The sequence below is a fragment of the Euleptes europaea genome, chromosome 13 (assembly GCF_029931775.1).
Source record: "Euleptes europaea isolate rEulEur1 chromosome 13, rEulEur1.hap1, whole genome shotgun sequence".
Classification (NCBI taxonomy): Eukaryota; Metazoa; Chordata; class Lepidosauria; order Squamata; family Sphaerodactylidae; genus Euleptes; species Euleptes europaea.
Genome location: NC_079324.1, coordinates 54,740,820 through 54,758,887, shown reverse-complemented (window position 1 = coordinate 54,758,887; position 18,068 = coordinate 54,740,820). Strand labels below are relative to the sequence as shown.

General features: G+C 49.2%; 1 protein-coding gene across 14 annotated transcripts in view; it reads left to right on the top strand.

Moving 5' to 3' along the window:
• The first annotated feature begins 3,955 nt into the window (after positions 1–3,955).
• FBRSL1 (fibrosin like 1) overlaps positions 3,956–18,068 on the top strand; it is an 823,361-nt gene continuing 809,248 nt past the window's right edge. For all 14 annotated transcript variants that reach the window (XM_056859856.1, XM_056859849.1, XM_056859860.1 and 11 more), the window contains exon 1: positions 3,956–4,253. In XM_056859856.1, the coding sequence (XP_056715834.1) occupies positions 3,960–4,253 (294 nt within the window). In that variant the 5' untranslated portion in view covers positions 3,956–3,959. The remainder of the gene's footprint in view (positions 4,254–18,068) is intronic.

Here is an 18,068-nt window from a genome sequence, read left to right as displayed (position 1 = left end):
TATCTTGTACATTTGGAAACGCCCACATGAATTTCAGTGGGGCCTCCCCCCACCCCAAGTGAATATGCCTATGGTCATAACTTCATAGGTACAGGAAAAAGAAGGAAGTATCTGCTCTGTTTCTCTTCCTTCTATTCCCCATGAGCAATCAAAGGTGGAAGGGGCTGTTCTCTCTCTCTCTGGTACAAGCCCCTCACTCTATTAGCATATAAAGATAAAACATATTCCCAAACAATCTAATTTGATAAAGAATTTTAAATGTTGGGCTAGGGAGAGGTGGGTTCAAATCCCTGCATAATGTGAAATTTGCTGGGTGACTTTGGTCCAGTCATTCTTTCTGACTGACCTACCTCTCAGGATTGTTGTAAATTGGAGGAAGGAAGAAGCGTGCACTTTAGAGACAGGGTGGGATAAGAATGCACTAAATAAATGCAAGGGGGGGTTACAATGGATGGAGTGAATTCAATGTGTGTGTAAAGTGCCTTCAAGTCGCAGCCGACTTATGGCAACCCCTTTTGGGGCTTTCATGGCAAGAGACTAACAGAGGTGGTTTGCCAGTGCCTTCCTCTGCACAGCAACCCTGGACTTCCTTGGTGGTCTCCCATCCAAATACTAACCAGGGCTGACTCTGCTTAGCTTCTGAGATCTGATGAGATCAGGCTAGCCTGGGCAGGTCTTCATAAAATCCTGGAGACCACCTCCTGATGCTACTTTGGGGGACATCAGGATGTATAGGACTTTACAGTAGAGTTTTAAGAAGAAAAGTCTCTGCCCCAGAAGCTTCCAGTTCTCGTTGGACAGAGGAGATTCAGTGGATTGGGAGGGGGTTGAGTTTCTCTCTTTTTCATGCCTAGAGCCAGCATGGTGTAGTGATTAAGAGCAGTGGTTTGGTGTGGTGGACTCTGATCTGGAGAACCAGGTTTGATTCCCCTCACCTCCACATGAGCGGTGGAGGCTAATCTGGTGAACTGGATTTGTTTCTCCACTCCACCTTGGGCTAGTCACTCTCTCAGCCCCACCTACCTCACAGGGTGTCTGTTGTGGGGAGGGGGAGGGGAGGTGGATTGTAAGATGATTTGATTCTCCCTTAAGTGGTAGAGAAAGTCGGCATATAAAAAAACTCTTCTGAATCTTCTCCCTTCAGCCATTACATATCAATAGATGCAGTTGGGGGGGGGGAATCTCTCTTCCCCCGTTAGAAACCCCTTTCTGGCATAACAGGCACTCGAAAGCTGCTGTTCCCACTTCTGATTTAGCCCCCGTAGATGGAAATCATTGCAACGATAGGGAGTTTTCCCCTTTGTGGCAAAGTGGATGACTAGTAAGAGTATTCCACCCAGTGTTGTAAAGGGGGTGAATTAGAAAGAGTACTCCACCACCACCCCACACCGCTATTGGGAACTCTCCTCTCCCCCCCCCCCAGTCAATCATTCCAAAATATTTGCAATGGAGTTGGGGAAACTTGATCTCCCCACCTTGCCTTGCATGGGTGTTCCCCCCCACCCGACACGGGGTGATTAGAAAGAGTATTCCACCCACCACGCTGCTTTTGGGAACTCTGCTCTCCCACCAAGTCAATCATTCCAAAATGATTGCAATGGAGGGAGGGGGGGAAAGCTCGATCTCCCCGCCTTGCTTTGCATGGGTTCCCCCGCCCACGCGCGCACACAGGTCTGTAACCCATTCAGACAAGCTGAGAGCCAAGGCTGGCAAGGGAGGGGTAAGGAGGAGGATGGTTCGGGTGGGGGGAAGAGAGAGAAAGATATGGATTTAACCTAGGGTTGCCAGGCCCCTCTTCACTACCGTTTTTGGGGAGGAGCCTGAGGAGGGCGGGCTTTGGGGAGGGACTTCAATGCCATAGAGTCCAATGGCCCAAGTGGCCATTTTCTCCAAGTGAACTGATCTCTCTGGGCTGGAGATCAGCTGTAATAGTAGCAGGAGATCTCCAGCTAGTACCTGGTGGTTGGCAACCCTAATTTAACCCCCCCCCTCCGTAGATGGAAATCACATTGCCTCGATAGGGAGGTTCCCCTTTGTTGCCAAAGGGGGGGGCGAGTAGAAAGAGTATTCCACCCCCCACACACCGCTGTTGGGACCTCTCCTCTCCCCCCCCCCCAGTCAGTCATTCCAAAATATTTGCAACGGGGGGTGGGGAGCTTGATCTCCCTGCCTTGCTGCAGCACGGGTCTGCCACCCATTCAGACGAGCAAGAGCCGCGCGCAGCTCGGAGAGCCGAGGGGGAGGAGGATGGTTGGTTGGGGGGGGGGGGAGAAAGAGAAGCCAAGCCGGCAGCTCTGATACGGATTTAACCCTTCTCCTGATATGGATTTAACCCCCTCCTTTAATGCCATAGAGTCCAATGGCCCAAGTGGCCATTTTCTCCAAGTGAACCGATCTCTCTGAGCTGGAGATCTCCAGCTAGTACCTGGTGGTTGGCAACCCTAATTTAAACCCCCCCCTCCGTAGATGGAAATCACATTGCCTCGATAGGGAGGTTCCCCTTTGTTGCAAAGGGGGGGGGTAAGAAAGAATATTCCATCCCACACACACCGCTGTGGGACCTCTCCTCTTCCCACCCACCCCCCAGTCAGTCATTCAAAAATATTTGCAACGGGGGTGGGGGGAGCTTGATCTCCCTGCCTTGCTGCAGCACGGGTCTGCCACCCATTCAGACGAGCAAGAGCCGCGCGCAGCTCGGAGAGCCGAGGGGGGAGGGGGATGGTTGGTTGGAGGGGGGGGGAGAGAGAGAGAGAGAAAGAGAAGCCCAGCCGGCAGCTCGGGGCCTGCGCCGGGGAGTGACGCGCAGCTGGCCGCCCTGCTCATGCGCGGCCGGCCGGGCGGTGCTACAAGCCCGAGCAGCGAGTCCCGGCTCGGGGAGGAGGAGGAGGAGGAGGAGGAGGAGGAGGGGGGGGGAGAGAGAGAGAGAATGGGGCGGAATCCGGGCGGCGCAGCCTGAGCCGTCGGGGCTGCTGCCGGGGGGCGGCCGGGTTGGGGAGGCGGGTTGGGGGCGCCAGCCGAGCGGCCGGCCGCGGGGGGGGGAGTTGGGGGCCGGGGGGGGAGAAGAGCCGCCGGGCCCGGCGAGAGGAGGAGGAGGAGGAGGAGGCGAGCCGAAGGGGGGGGGGCAGAAGAGGAGAAGGAGGCGGCGGCTGCTGCTGCTGCTGCCGCCGGGGCTGCGCGATTCTCTCGCCTGCCCTCTTTTCCTCCCTCCTTGCAACAAAGTTGCCGCGGCGAGTGGAAATCGGAAATCCTCTCTTGTTGCCATATTTCTTTCCCCCCTCTCGGCAGGATTCGAACCCCGGGCGGGGCGCTGCTGCTTGGCCCGGGGCGGGAGGGAGTGGAGGGGGGCGAGGAGGAGGAGGAGGAGGAGGAGGAAGGGGAGGAAGGCTTCGTCGGAGAGCAGCCGCCGCCGTTCGCGGCTCGCTTGTGCTCCCTTCCCCTGGCGATTCTCTGGATTTAATTCGCCTCGTTTCCACGCTGGAGTCGACTTCCCCTTGGATCTGTGTCTGCAAGTAAATCTATTGGGGGGGGCATATTTTTTATTAATTTTTATTATTATTATTTTTTGGGGGGGGGGTGTTGGAGCCCTTGGCGAGACCCGAACTCGAGATTGCATCGCGGCGCGTTAGGCTGGGTGCTTTTTAAATTTTTTAATATTATTTTTTTTAAGGGTGCGCGTTTGGTGACGGAGGGGGAGCTTTGTCAAGGTCATTCCGTGGATTTTAAATTTCTTCTGGATCGCTTCTCTTCTCTCTCCCCCACCCCCCTTTGCATCGAGCACCCTTTCTCTCTCCCTACTGGCTGGATTATATTTATCTTCATCTCACCCCTCTGGATTTGAAGAGGCTCAAAAACCCGAGTGGCCTCTCTAATAGGAAGTGGTTTTTCTTGTTTTTTTAAGGCCCCCTTTAAACGGATTATTTTTCGGGGGGCGGATTTGGGGGGGGGGGCTTTTTTTGGAAATGGATGGGAAGATCAGACAGAGCCGGAAATCTCGCTCCCAAAGGGACCGCGTCAGGCGAAGGGATCCCAATGGCAGGGACCGCCCGAACCAAAGTCCTTCTTCGGCATCCGAGAGGGAGCCCAGCCCGGGCAAGGAAAATACAAGCCAAAACTGCCCCAATCCCAAAAGCCAGGCTTCTGCGGCCAGGAATGTCAGACCTCCGAGGCGGCGGCGGCGAGAATCCAGCTCCCAGGAAGAGGATTTAATTGATGGGTTTGCCATCGCCAGCTTCAGCAGCATGGAAGCCTTGGAGGTAAGATTCACCCATATGAGCCGGATGGCTTGCATGGGCTTCGGACCGCGAGAGGGTTCCTTTGGGGGGAGAGACCAGTGCTGGCTGGTAAGAAGGTCAGCTGGATCCAGCCCCCCCCCCGTCTCCCTTGCTTGTCAATATCAATTAACTTCTTGTACATGAGCAATGTGTACAGCAGCCTCGAGGAATGGAAAAAGGCAATCGATGGGCGTGGGAGCGGTGTGTCTGTGTACACGGTCCAAAACCCGACACCCGCTGGAGTGGACTTGGTGAAGGCGGTCTCAGTAGGCCAGGCCCTCTGGGGTTAATCCGGTTACTTGCTCTTCCAAGGGGTCAGCCCTCCAATATTGCTCAGGGCCGAGTCCCATGTTTGTTTTTTAGGGTTTTGGATTTTGCTGGGAAGTCTGCAGGGCGAGGATGCAAAGTTCTGGTTTTGTTTAAGGCTTGATGCTAGGTTTTTAAAAGGGCTGAGTGGGGAGGGGGAGAAAGTCATTTAGCATTGTTAGGGAGCCGTTGCCCAAGGCGCTTTGGGGGTGGGGGGAGGAAAGCCCATGTTATCTTTTGGAGGTTGTGTATTGCTGAAATGTTACTTTTAACAGCTTCTGGATAGAGCTCGTGTGTGGTAATTTGGTGATTTGGCTGGGATCTTGTGGAAGAGATTTCAGTTGGTGTGTCTTTGCCCTCCCCCTGTCCAGCTCTGATTTGGGGCAACTGAAGAAACACTTCGCCTCGTGTTGACTATGCAAATATTTTTGGTGTTAATAGGTTGGCCAAAAAAATACTCGTCTGACTTATTGAAAACAATATTTGCTGTGCAAATAACGGCTTGTTTTGTCTGAGTGTAGCTGAGCAGAGCAGGAAATTTAATATTTTCAGAGGGACCGTGTGACAAGCCAGGGGGATTTTGTGTGGCTTTTGACTTATTTCATGCGTGTTGTGTGATGGGAAAGTTTGAGGAGCAGATAAGGGACTTTCTAGTAAGGGTTTTCTCCTGTTGTGTTTCTTAGTCATTTTTGGTCTGTTGTAAATGTGCTGAATTTTAAAAGAAACAACTTTCATGTACCTTTCCCCATGGCTTTCTGGATTATTTCATTTCACATGCGCTGTGTGTGCTAATGGTGGCCGGCCGTTCTGTCTGTTTAAAGTTTGTGCAGTGCTGCCAGCAATTTTTAAAATCTGCAAATTTCCTCAAAGGCAATCTTTACCGTTTAAGGGGTTGGAGGTCAAGCCTAATGATTTCAACCGTGGTTTTTGGTTTTCTGGAAGATCAGTTTTGTAATGAGCATTTTTTGAGATCCTTTCTTCTATGACTTTCCTATAAAAGGTTATCTATCCAACGAAACCGCTACAGTGTGGAACTCTCTTCCCTCTCTGTTATCTCTGGGCTTTCTTCGAAATAAGAACTTGTTGAAACATCCATGAAAGAAGGGGATGTGAACTCAATGCCTAATATGCCTAGGCTTGGCTTGCCAAAGGTTCTTTCCGGAGAAATGTTACTTTGATTGTGTGTTGGTTGGTCAAGGTCAAATCTTGGCCGCAGATGGCTCTAGAGAAAGCCTTGGTTGTGATGTGAAGTCCTAGAGAGGAGCCAGCGTGGTGTAATGGCCAAGAGCAGTGGACTCTAATCTGGAGAACCAGGTTTGATTCCTCACTCTTCCACATGAGTGGCAGACTCTTTTCTGGTGAATCAGGTTGGTTTCCTCACTCCTCCACATGAAGCCTGCTGGGTGACCTTGGGCTAGTCACAGTTCTCTCCGAACTCTCTCAGTCCCTCCTACCTCACAAGGTGTCTGTTGTGGGGAGAGGAAGGGAAGGTGATTGTTAGCCATTTTGAGACTCCTTAAAAGGTAGAGAAAATTGGTATATAAAAACCAACTCTTCTTATTGCGGCCTGGTATCCATTCCCATGGCATCTGCTACTTTCTCCTATACATGGTTTCTTAGATTGGTCCTCTGCCCTTTGTTCTGAGCATTATCATGTATCTTGTCAGGCATGGCAAAGAGCCAATTAAACCAAAGAGCCTTCAGGAACTCTCACGTAGAGAAAGGGAAAAAGAATGTGATGTGGGGCACATCCTTAAAAAATGTGCTGCATTGCAATGAGGGTCAGTAACTTGCTTGAGCATCTGGTCTCCAATGGGGGCAGCTCTGGAAGCTTGTATGACAGAAAAGGCAATAATAGGTAATACAATTGGCCCATGGATCACCATTCAATCTAGCCAAAATGCTTTGGGGATGACTCATAAACTAGCTGCCAGAAAAGTCCTACCTAATGATTCCCTGCTGCCCCCTCAATTGCAGTATGAAGCGGGGTCTCCCTGTCTCTGCACAAGTAGTGATTAAGAGTAACACTGGTTTCCCCTCTTCTGCCCTTGTTTTGTGTGTATGGTAATAAGGCAGTTGTTTGCCTGAGGAGAGTAGAAATCTTTCCAGGCAATCAAGCAGGGGAGCTTTTGGAAACCTGGGGCGTGTCTTGGGTTTTCCTCTCCTGAGCTGTTAATGTGTGCAACACAAAAGATTAAAATGAACAGGCAGGTGGGCTATTTTGTTGTAATACTCCAGGCTAGTAATCTTGCATTTTTCACAAGGCTGATGTGTCCTGGGGTGTGGTTGGGAGGCAAACAGAAGGAGTCTTGTTGAATATAGTGGTCTAAATCTAATCAGGCTTGCAAGCAGGTACCTCTTGGAAATCCTAGGTAAGCTGCCTTGAGTACAGGATTGGAAGAAAGGTGGGAGACAAATGCAATAATGTAGAGATCTAGCTTGCCCTTATACACCTCGTAGAATTATTGAGTTGGAAGGGACCACTAAGGTCATCTAGTCCAACCCCCTGCACAATGCAGGAAATTCACAACTACCTCACCCACACAAACCCCAGTGACCTCTTCTCCATGCCCAGAAGGTGGCCAAGATGCCCTCCCTCTCATGATCTACCTAAGGTCATAGAATCAGCATTGCTGACAGATGGCCTTCTAGCCTCTCCTTAAAAACCTCCAGGGAAGGAGAGCTCACCACCTCCCAAGGAAGCCTGTTCCACTGAGGAACCGCTCTAACTGTTAAAGGTTTCTTCCTAATGTTTAGCTGGAAACTCTTTTAATCTAATTTCAACCTATAGAAGAGGAAGAAGAAAAGTTGGTTTTTACATGCCGGCTTTCTCTACCACTTCAGGCAGAATCAAACCAGCTTACAATCACCTTCCTCTCCCCACAACAGACACCCTGTCAGGTAGGTGGGGCTGAGAGAGTGTGACTAGCCCAAGGTCACCCAGCTGGCTTCATGTACAGGAGTGGGAAAACAAATCCAGTTCACCAGATTAGCCTCCGCCGCTCACATGGAGGAGTGGGGAATCAAACCCTGTTCTCCAGATCAGAGTCCACCGCTCCAAACCACCGCTGTTAACCACTACACCACGCTGGCTCTCACTGGCTCTGGGGCGACAGAAAACAACTCTGCACCATCCTGCATATGACAGCCCTTCAAGCTCTTTAAGATGGTTATCTGGTTGTCCTGTGTGCAATTTGGCAAGCCCCTTTTTGCTGGAATGATGACCATTGGGAAGCAAAATTCTCCATCGGTTGTAGTGCCTTCTCCTCCCTTGCTTATCGTATTTGAGACTACCTATGTCCCTATGTCATAACACTTCCTGTTCCTAAAAATCTGTCTTCCTCCCCCCCTTTCTTGGAGCAAAAATGAGCATCTTTGTTGTGATGGTTACACAGAGGTGATCTGATTATGAAGCTTGCCTTCTCTGGCTAAAGGCGAAGAGGTGTGGGCTTCTCCTTTGGTTCTCCTGGGGACCAAATCTCATCACTGGCTGTTTAACTGACCAGGGCGTTGTGTGATTCCTGAGTAGGCCACATTAAGAGGGTGACATTGAAAACATGGAAACTCCCACTCGGTCTTGGGTGGTAAGGTGTTGCCATGCCCCTCAAGGATTAAAACAGGTTCCTGTTCTAACTGCACATCCTTTCCGCATAGTGAAAACAAGACTGGTGGGCTACAAATGAAGTAAATAAAATATAAAGGATAATGTTTTCCTGGAGAGCTGAGAACATTACAAGTTCTTTATCCTTGCGTTACGTGTGCTTTATCCTTGCAAGAGTTTGGAAAATTGGAACTGTGTTTTCCCCATTTTAGAAGGGAGCTGGAGAGTCTGAGAAGTGGTAGCCTGAAACTACCCAGTTGAATGAATGGTGGAGAGACTGCAACCGAGGATTTAGCCAGTTCCCCCAATTTTCTGTTTTAAACGAGCATTGCTATTCAAGTGTAGCCTTCCTCTGTGTGTAGGCATGTAATCCTTTGCTGGCTTTCAAAGAGGGGGAAGTTACATGCATGTTCACTGCATGTCGTAGAGTACGCATAGTGTGGTATAGTGATTAAGAGCGGTGGTTTGGAGCAGTGGACTCTGATCTGGAGAACCATGTTTGATTCCCCTCTTCTCCACATGAGCGGCGGAGGCTAATCTGGTGAACTGGATTTGTTTCCCCACTCCTACACACGAAGCCAGCTGGGTGATCTTGGGCTAATCATAGCTTTAAGCTCTCCCAGCCCACCTACCTTATGGGGTGTCTGTTGTGGGGAAGGGAAAGTGATTGTAAGCCGGTTTGATTCTTCCTTAAGTGGTAGAGAAAGTCGGCATATAAAAACCAACTCTTCTTCTTCCCAGCAGTGTGCCAGTTATGCACAATGCTCAGCACACCATGCCAGATGCGTGTCAGGTCCTTAGCAGAGGGCTCTGTAAATGTCCCATTTTCCTGTTGGCCCAGCACGGTGGAAAATGAGTGGCAAAGCAGGACACAATCCATACCTGGCGTCCGCCATGGACACAGCGCTGACAAGTGAGGTGTGTGTATAGGCAAGCACAGAGTGTGCTGTGACCCTTGGAAGCCATAACGGTATTTGTGAAGCCGTGGAAAGGGAGGAATGTCTGCTGTCGCCTCTATCAATATTCAAGAGAGCACACTTTGCTCCAGCGTTCCTGGGCTCTAATTGGCTCATCAGAATAAATGGGATAAGCAGAATTCTCTTGTTTCCTTTCATGTGCCGAACGGAGAGGTTGTGTAGCACTTGAGGGGATTTGAGAAGCCATAGTGGAGGGTTGTGTATGTAGGTGTGCGCCTTGCATTTATTAAAACCAGAAAACCACGCGAGCTTGCACTAACAAAGCGAGGTGAAAATCACCATGTGCTGTGGTAGGGTTTTTCCTGTACAAAGGCAGTATGGGGTGGGGGTGGATTTGAGAACGGGAATTGCCAGCTAAACTTTTTGTGCTGCCATTAGCAAAGGGGATTACCAAGACTGTAATTTTTAAAAAACCAAAAAAAAAAACATACACCCAAGTTCGTTGTACAACACGTTTTGTGACTTAGATTTATAAAAAATATACGAAGGGTGCCATTTTCACCATAACTCAGGGGTGTCAGCGTCAGACATAAGGCCTGTAGGCTGGATCCAGCCTCTTGAGAGCTCTTATCCGGCCCACGAGGCAACAATCCCCTCCAGTCCCAATCTGGGCTGGCGAGGCATGGCCAGCCGAACCAAGTAATATTTATGTTGTATCTGGCCCCTGTAACAAATGAGTTTGACACCCCTGCCAAAATGAGTTTGACACCCCTTCACACTGGCCTCACTGCCAAAGGAAGATTATTTGGGAGAAATCAGAAAGCTACAGTTCCCCTCAAAACTGTTCAAGCTTTTTCCCCCAGCACGAGAACCTGTCTTCCTCTTCATTGGCTTGTAGTATTAGAAGAAGAGTTGGTTTTTATATGCCGACTTTCTCTACCACTTAAGGAAGAATCAAACTGTCTTACAATCACCTTCCCTTCCCTCCCCACAACAGACACCCTGGGAGGTAGGTGGGGCTGAGAGGCTCAAGGTCACCCAGCTGGCTTCGTGTGTAGGAGTGGGGAAACCAATCCAGTTCTCCAGATTAGAGTCTGGCACTCCAAACTGCCGCTCTTAACCACGACACCACGCTGGCTCTTTGCATCCTGTAAGTTGTCCGTCAGATGCTTGGCAGGCTTCAGTGGGTGCAGGGCTGTTGCTGGCGAGCATCAGATTGTGCCCCAGGTGTATTGAGAAGAAGCCGAAATGGATGAGTCTCGTTGCGGCTTACTCCCAAGTTTTGGTGGTTCTTTTTGCATTGGTTGGGCAAAGCCAAGTTTATTGCTCCCTGCAAAGAAGCTGCCCACTGGAGCTTTCCTAGGAATGAAAGAGAGCTTTGGCCAGGTTCCAAGGAACTGGCTTAACACCTTTCCTTTCACACTCTTCTCCAGTAAAGGCTATCTGAGGGATTCCTGCAAAAAAAACCTTGAGAGCTGTGTCCTTGGGAGATGGCTGGCTGGGGTGTGTTAACTGCAAAACTAAGCCCAAATGATACCAAGCTCAGGGTACTTGCAGGATCTCGAACCTGCTTCCTGCTTGATACCTTAAGAAGTGAGGTGAGTGAGCACACATGTGTACACACATGTATGCTCCCACCTCTGAGAGCCAGTGTGGTGTAGTGGTTAAGAGCGGTGGTTTGGAGCGGTGGAGTCTGATCTGGAGAACTGGGTTTGATTCCCCACTCTTCCACATGAGCGGCGGAGGCTAATCTGGTGAATTGGATTTGTTTCCTCACTCCTACACAAGAAGCCAGCTGGGTGACCTTGGGCAAGTTACAGCTCTCTCAGCCCCACCTACCTCACAGGGTGCCTGTTGTGGGGAGGGGAAGGGAAGGTGATTGTAAGACGGTTTGATTCTCCCTTAAGCGGCAGAGAAAGTCGGCATATAAAAACCGACTTGTCGTCGTCTTCTCTGTGTCCTTCTCTGCTCATGACTTTCAGCTTTTAAAGGCTTTAATGCTTTGCTCTGGCATCTTTATGTGCCTGGTTCCTGTGCGTGCGGAGTGAAGTTTACAAATATATTTTATGAAAAGTATGATGTGCATGAAATGTTCAAACCAGAGTATAGAGAGCAAGCAAATGGCAATCAGGTGCTTGTGCTTTAAACACTCCCACCAATTAAGCCTGTTTTGCATGTAATGCAAAATATTCTGGGTGATGTTCCTTTTCTTAGACCACTTTCGATTGCGGAGTAGCAAGCTTGGCAGCGGCACAGCAAAATCCATCGCGCCGTGCCTCTAATGGCGGGGGACGCAAACCTTGTGGGCCGATCAACACAGATGGCTGAGGTTCTTCTGGATTCTTGCAACCAGCATGGCAACAGTGCTCATAACAAATTCTGGGCATAAGCTCTGCCTGCTCATGGCGCACTCCCCTCCCTCATGGATAAAAATAGCACTAAAAGGCAAATTTGTCAGCATGGTAATTAATTGGCTGCTGCAGGAGAATAGTTAGTAGAGAGTCGAGGAGTGGGTCTAGCATTGTTTAGCTTCACTTCGGCCGTCAGCTCAGCACATTTTAGCAAAGCTCGGGGTTGTTCATTGTGTAACAGCGACCCATCTAGAGAGCTGTGGCTCTATGGTGGAGACCCATCTAGAGAGCTGTGGATCTAAGGTGGTGGAAAGTACCATGAAGTCACAGCCGACGTAAGGCAACCTTCTAGGCCAGAGGTGTCAAACATAGCAGCCCGAGGGCTGAATCCGGCCCCTTGAGAGATCTTATCCGGCCCACGAGGCAGCCACCCTCCCCCTGCTCCTGATCTGGGCTGGCAAGGCCTGGCCCAGCCCGACCAAGTGATATTTATGTCCTATCCGGCCCTCGTAACAAATGAGTTTGACACCCCGGCTCTAAGCTTTTCAAGGCACGAGATATTCAGAGGTGGCTTGCCCTTGCCTGCCTCTGTGTTCCTACCCTGGACTTCTGTGGTGTCCTCCCATCCAGACACTAACCAAAGCCAGCCCTGCTTAGCTTCTGAGACCTGACAAGATTGGGCTATAGACCTTGATTATTCCAGGGGGGCTCTTGCGCAAAGGTGGCTTTCTCATTCAGAAATGGAGGTCTTTTCCTGCTCCCAATTGCCACTTGAGCAGCAAATCCCCACTGAAACCTGCCGAGCTGCCAGATGTGTGTGTCATTTCTCAATGGATGCCTGGGGAAAGAGGGTCTGTATGAAAACACAGAGGTCAGTGTTATCAGTCCCTTGGGGCCCTTGTGCTTGGCCTTTCAAGGGCCTTGCAAAACATGCTTGTGGAACCAGGCGGGAAGATGTGAAGATTTGGTTTTGGTGGGTAAGAATTTGAAATATTTCTCACTAGCCCCAAGGTATTTTTTTTAATTCATAGAATGTGTAGTCCCTTTACTTTTTGAAGGGAAGGCTCTGGATATTGTAATGGTGGGGGAGGCGAGCATGGAACAGGTTCTGTGCTTCGACATAGTTGGCAGTAGTGTAGAAAGATTGAAGTCTGCTAAACACCTTAAAGATAGTTTCAAAGGGTAGCCGTGTTGGTCTGCCGTAGTAGAAGAGGAAGAGTTGTTTTTTATATGCCGACTTTCTCCACCACTTAAGGAAGAATCAAACCGGCTTACAATCACCTTCCCTTCCCCACAACAGACACCCTGTGAGGTAGGTGGGGCTAAAAGAGCTCTGAGAGAGCTGTGAGTAGCCCAAGGTCACCCAGCTGGCTTCATGTGGATGAGTGAGGAAACCAACCCGGTTCACCAGATTAGAGTCCGCCGCTCTTAACCACTACACCACTCTGGCTGTTAGATTCGAGTCCAGTAGCACCTTGGAGACAAGCAAGGTTTTCTGGGCTATAAGCTTTTGTCAGTCACCTGGGAAGAGATGTTCTGACTCTCAAAAGCTTATAATCTTGGGAACCTTGATGGCCTTTGAGGTGCTACTGGATTCAAATCTTGCTCTTCTACTGCCGACTAACACGGCCACCCACCTGACACTATCTGCGGTAGTGTGCACTACATCTGGCAAAACCCTTCTTTCTCCCAAGATCTGATAGTTGAGACACACTCTCCCCCCCTTTCTCAGAATTAAAATTAGAAGTGTGCTTCTGAAAAAGGTTCTCTTTTTAGAGTGCGCCCATCCTGTGTGAATCACTGATCTGGGCATGCTTTCTGATTGGAAGGGGGCCAAAGCAGAACAGCCGCTTTTGCCGAGATACAAGGGGTAGCTTTCTCTGGGTGATTTTTGGTGCAGCGGTTGTTGAATAAGTCCAAGATTTGACCAACAAGATTTCCAGGGTATAAGATTTTTGGGAGTCAAAGCTTTCTTTGTCTGATGAAGGGAGCTTTGACTCTCGAAGGTCAGACCAGAACCAACGGGTTGAAATTAAATCAAGAGTTTCCAGCTAAACATTAGGAAGAATTTTCGAACAGAGCGATTGCTCAGGGGAACAGGATTCCTCGGGAGGTGGTGAGCTCTCATTCCCTGGAGGTTTTTAAGCAGAGGCTAGATGACCATCTGTCAGCAATGCTGATTCTGTGACCTTAGGCCAGGGGTGTCCAATCTTTTGGCTTCCCTGGGCCACATTGGAAGAAGAATTGTCTTGGGCTGCACATAAAATACACTAACACTAGCGATAGCTGATTCATAATGTTTTAAGTAAGTTTATGATTTTGTGTTGGGCCACATTCATAGCTATCCTGGGCTGCATACTGCCCAAGGGCCGCAGTTTGGACAAGTCTGCCTTAGGCAGATCATGAGAGGGAGGGCATCTTGGCGATCTTCTGGGCATGGAGTAGGGGTCACTGGGTGTGTGTAGGGTGGTAGTTGTGAATTTCCTGCATTGTGTGGAGGTTGGACTAGATGACCCTGGTGGCCCCTTCCAACTCTAATTCTATAAAAGCTTATACACTGGAAATCTTGTTGGTGTTCAAGGTGCTACTAGACTCGAATCCTGCTCTTCTAGTGCAGACTAATTCTGCTTGGGGAGGGGCTGTGGTTCAGTGATAGAGCATCTGCTTGGCATGCAGAAGGTCCCAGGTTCAAGCCCTGGCCTCTCCAGTTAAAGGGACTAGGCAAGTAGGTGATGTGAAAGACCCCCTGCCTTAGACCCTGGAGAACCGCTGCCAGTCTGAGTAGACAATACTGACTTGAATGGACCAAGGGTCTCATTCAGTAGAAGGCAGCTTCATGTGCTACCCACCTGAAAAATGAATACAGTCGTACTTCATGTAGAGGTGCTGTAGAAACTAAAGCAGGCAAGTCCAGAGCAGTGAGTCATCCAGAGAGGCAGCGAGTAGCCTCCTCGGTTAGGTGCGTCCTCTGGGGGCTCCTGATTGCCGTTATTTATTTCTTGCTGTATGCTAGCAGTTTTCTCATGGTGCGCAGTTTTGCAATTACTGGGCTAAGCCCATCTGCAAATAGCTTCATAAGCAAGTGGGGTTGCTCGGTGAGCAGCTTTGGCGCACATTGTGCAGATCCGCAGTTCAGCTCCGGCGCTAAGGACGAAGTCATCACACCACTCAATCTAGGCACTGTCTGTTTTTTTTTTAAAGTGATGCAGAAAGAGCCGAGCATGGGAAACGTTTAGCAAGCCTGCACTATCTCATTCTGTAGAGGCCCCCTTCTCTTTCCTTAAACTTGGTTTGAACTGGATGACTTTGTGCTGTTTTTTTTGGGGGGGGGGAGAAAAGGATTGTAGGAAATTAAAAAAAAAAGATTTTGCTGCTGAATATCCAGATTTTCCATTTGCCCAGTTTTAATGACAAACCCATCAGGCAATGCACCTCTGCTCCTGTAGTTTAATATATAATTCTCTCAAGGTGACCTATAAAGCCGAAAGTGGTTTCTGTTCTCCTTGGATGTTAGAAACCCAATATATTATCACCCCCCTCCCCAGTTTATTCTCTACATTGGGTTTAAATTGCATTCATTATTATTTTGGGACACAGCCTCCCCTATTCCCAGGGCTGAAGGTGGGCGGGGCTTGCCAGTGCATTCTATTAAGCGAGAGAGATATTGGGACCTTATGCAGCTTGCTCATGAGCATAAGGGCCGTCAGTACACACCATTTGCATCTTGAAATGTTCCTTAATAGCTTCTCCATAGCACTTCAGAGTATCTGAAGGCATTTACATATATATAACTCCGTGAAGCTGTAAACTGAAGCTGCCCTGGAGGTTTTAGCCTCTTTCAGATGTCGCAAGACTCCTTGGTGGTTGTTGGGTTTTTTTTTTTTTGTAGTTATGAAGTTGGTCATTGCAGGTAGAACAGGGCTGGCGTTTGGTCTGGGGAGACCTGGCCAAGATGCCCTGTGACTGCGTTCACGCTTAATGCACTGCATGTCCCCCTCCTCCTGCCCCAGCTTTCCCTGCCTCATTGAGAAACACACAGCAAGCAGGTAATGGTTACATCTGGTTGCTGGAGCTAATGCTGAGCAGCTGCTGTGCAGAGGAAGGAGTATGGGTGGCAGCTGTTCCTCCTAGCTGCCATGGATGAGTGCGGGACACCATGCTCATTTGCTTCCCCCCCAAAAAAAACATATTCCAAGAACAGGCAGCATTGGCTGGCCTAAGACCACCTAAGAGAGTTAAGAATGTAAGTACGTAAGAAAAGCCATGCTGGATCAGACCAAGGCCCATCAAGTCCAGCAGTCTGTTCACACGGTGGCCAACCAGGTGCCTCTAGGAAGTCCATAAGCAAGTCAACTGCAGCAGCATTATCCTTCTGCCTGATCATGGAGAGAATAGGTATGCATCATGACTAGTAGCCATGAATAGCCCTCTCCCCCATGAACATGTCCACTCCCCTCTTCAAGCCTTCCAAGTTGTCAGCCATCACCACATCCTGGGGCAGGGAATTCCACAGTTTAACTATGCATTGTGTGAAGTTCATAGTAGACATATGTTTGGCATCAGAGAGTTCTTGATTTGTAGCTCAGCTGTTCAGCCATTCTTCTGCCCACACATGAAGCTGCCTTGTACTGGACCAGATCATCAGTCCCATCAGTATTGTCTACTCAGAGGGGCAGCGGCTCTCCAGGATCTCAGGCAGAGGTCTTTCACATCACCTAATACCTGGTCCTCTCAACTGGAGATGCTGGGATTGAACCTGGGACTGTCTGCATGCCAGGTGGGTGCTCTGCCACTGTGCCACACCCCGTGCCCAAATGCACACCTGGTCCTTACGGCGACCCCTTTGCTGCAGCAAGAGCAAAAATTAGGTTGATACATTGCTGTGCCACCACCCTGTAATAGGATCCATATGCATCCTGAGTAGAAGGCTTGATTATCCATGGCATTGCCATGAAGGAGCAGAGCTCTGTATGAATTAATCCTTTTTTGTACGACGTCCATGAGAATCTTCTGATTAAGATAGATTGCTGAAACAGGATAATGTCTAGCAGAAGCCTGTAAAGAATAATGAAGATAATATTATACATGGACATGTACCGGTACATATAATATGGAACCAAATTGGGTTACTTACCTGTTATGATATGGGATAAGAATATTTCCATTTTTTGAAAGTTCTAGTCTGATGCGTATGGGAAAACTTGTATGATTTTGTCACATGTGACTTTTGTAAGATGTTTGGTCTACTCTTTATGTATTTGTAGTGACAATTACAGATGTTTAATTGAATGTTTGAAATATAAGATTCACTGTGTTATATAGAATAGCCGGACTTACTCTATTTTCCCCCAGTATCACTTCTTAGGCAACTGTAGTTCCACCTTTTAAAATTTTGCACCACCCCGTAATTGAACACATGAAGCTGCCTTACACTGAATCAGACCCTTGGTCCATCAAAGTCAGTGCTGTCTACTCAGACCGGCAGTGGCTCTCCAGGGTCTCAGGCAGAGGTTTTTCACATCACCTACTTGCCTAGTCCCTTTAACTGGAGATGCCGGGGACTGAACCTGGGACCTTCTGCATGCCAAGCAGATGCTCTGCCACTGAGCCACGCCCCTCCCCAATTGACATCTGCTCCATGCAAGGGAGTTGGTGGAAGGGGTTTTGGAGAATATGGTTGCTCTGGTGGCACAAGCAACACTAGAGAAACATTGGGACAGCAGAGCTAGTGCATTCTCTCTCCCCCCCCACCCCGTTTACAACTGCTAAGGCTGACTTAACTTTCTCACAGGCATCTGTTTCCTAAAGGGTTAACCGTTGGTTTTATTTCAGGCTGATGGTTTCACATGGAGCAGATGGTCAGCAAGGCCAAGGGTGAAAGTGCAAGCATTTTTTTTTCTGAAATGGACAGAAGCAAGGAAAAGACCTCTTGGCAGGGGAAGATTTTTTTAAGGATTTTGTCAACAGGCTGCAAAGTCTATAAAAGAGCAGAGACCCGTTTTTCCAAATCCTTTTGTCAAATCGCCAGTAATCCTTCATTGTGCAGCACTTCCAGTATGGGTGTGTATGTGTGGGGAAATGCTTACTATGCCTTGCCCAGTTCATCCTCTCCCTACCCTTGATGCTGGGGGGACCTGAAACGGCTGTTGCGTGCATATAATGCTGACTGTCACGTGCTGGGTGATGCATGCAAGGCGAGCGCCCCGTCCCTTCTCGGTCGCATTCCAGTCCAGGCGCATTAGATCTAGCCGGTGGTGTGGAGAGAGTAGGGCGATAGTGGCCGAGCAAATAAGGTCAGGCAGGCGTGGTGTTGGGCCGCAAACACACAGAGCTAATGCATTGGACACACCACAGTCTCCCTCCCCTTCCCTTAAGGCTAGAAAAATGCATCAGATTAGTTGCTGTTGAGCCTTTCTGGATATGAGAAAGAAGAAGAAAAAGAAGAGTTGGTTTTTATATACCAACTTTCTCTACCACTTAAGGAAGAATCAAACCTGCTTACAATCACCTTCCCTTCCCCGCAGCAGGCACCCTGTGAGGTAGGTGGGGCTGAAAGAGCTCTAAGAGCTGTGACTAGCCCAAGGTCACCCAGCTGGCTTGATGTGTAGGAGTGGGGAAACAA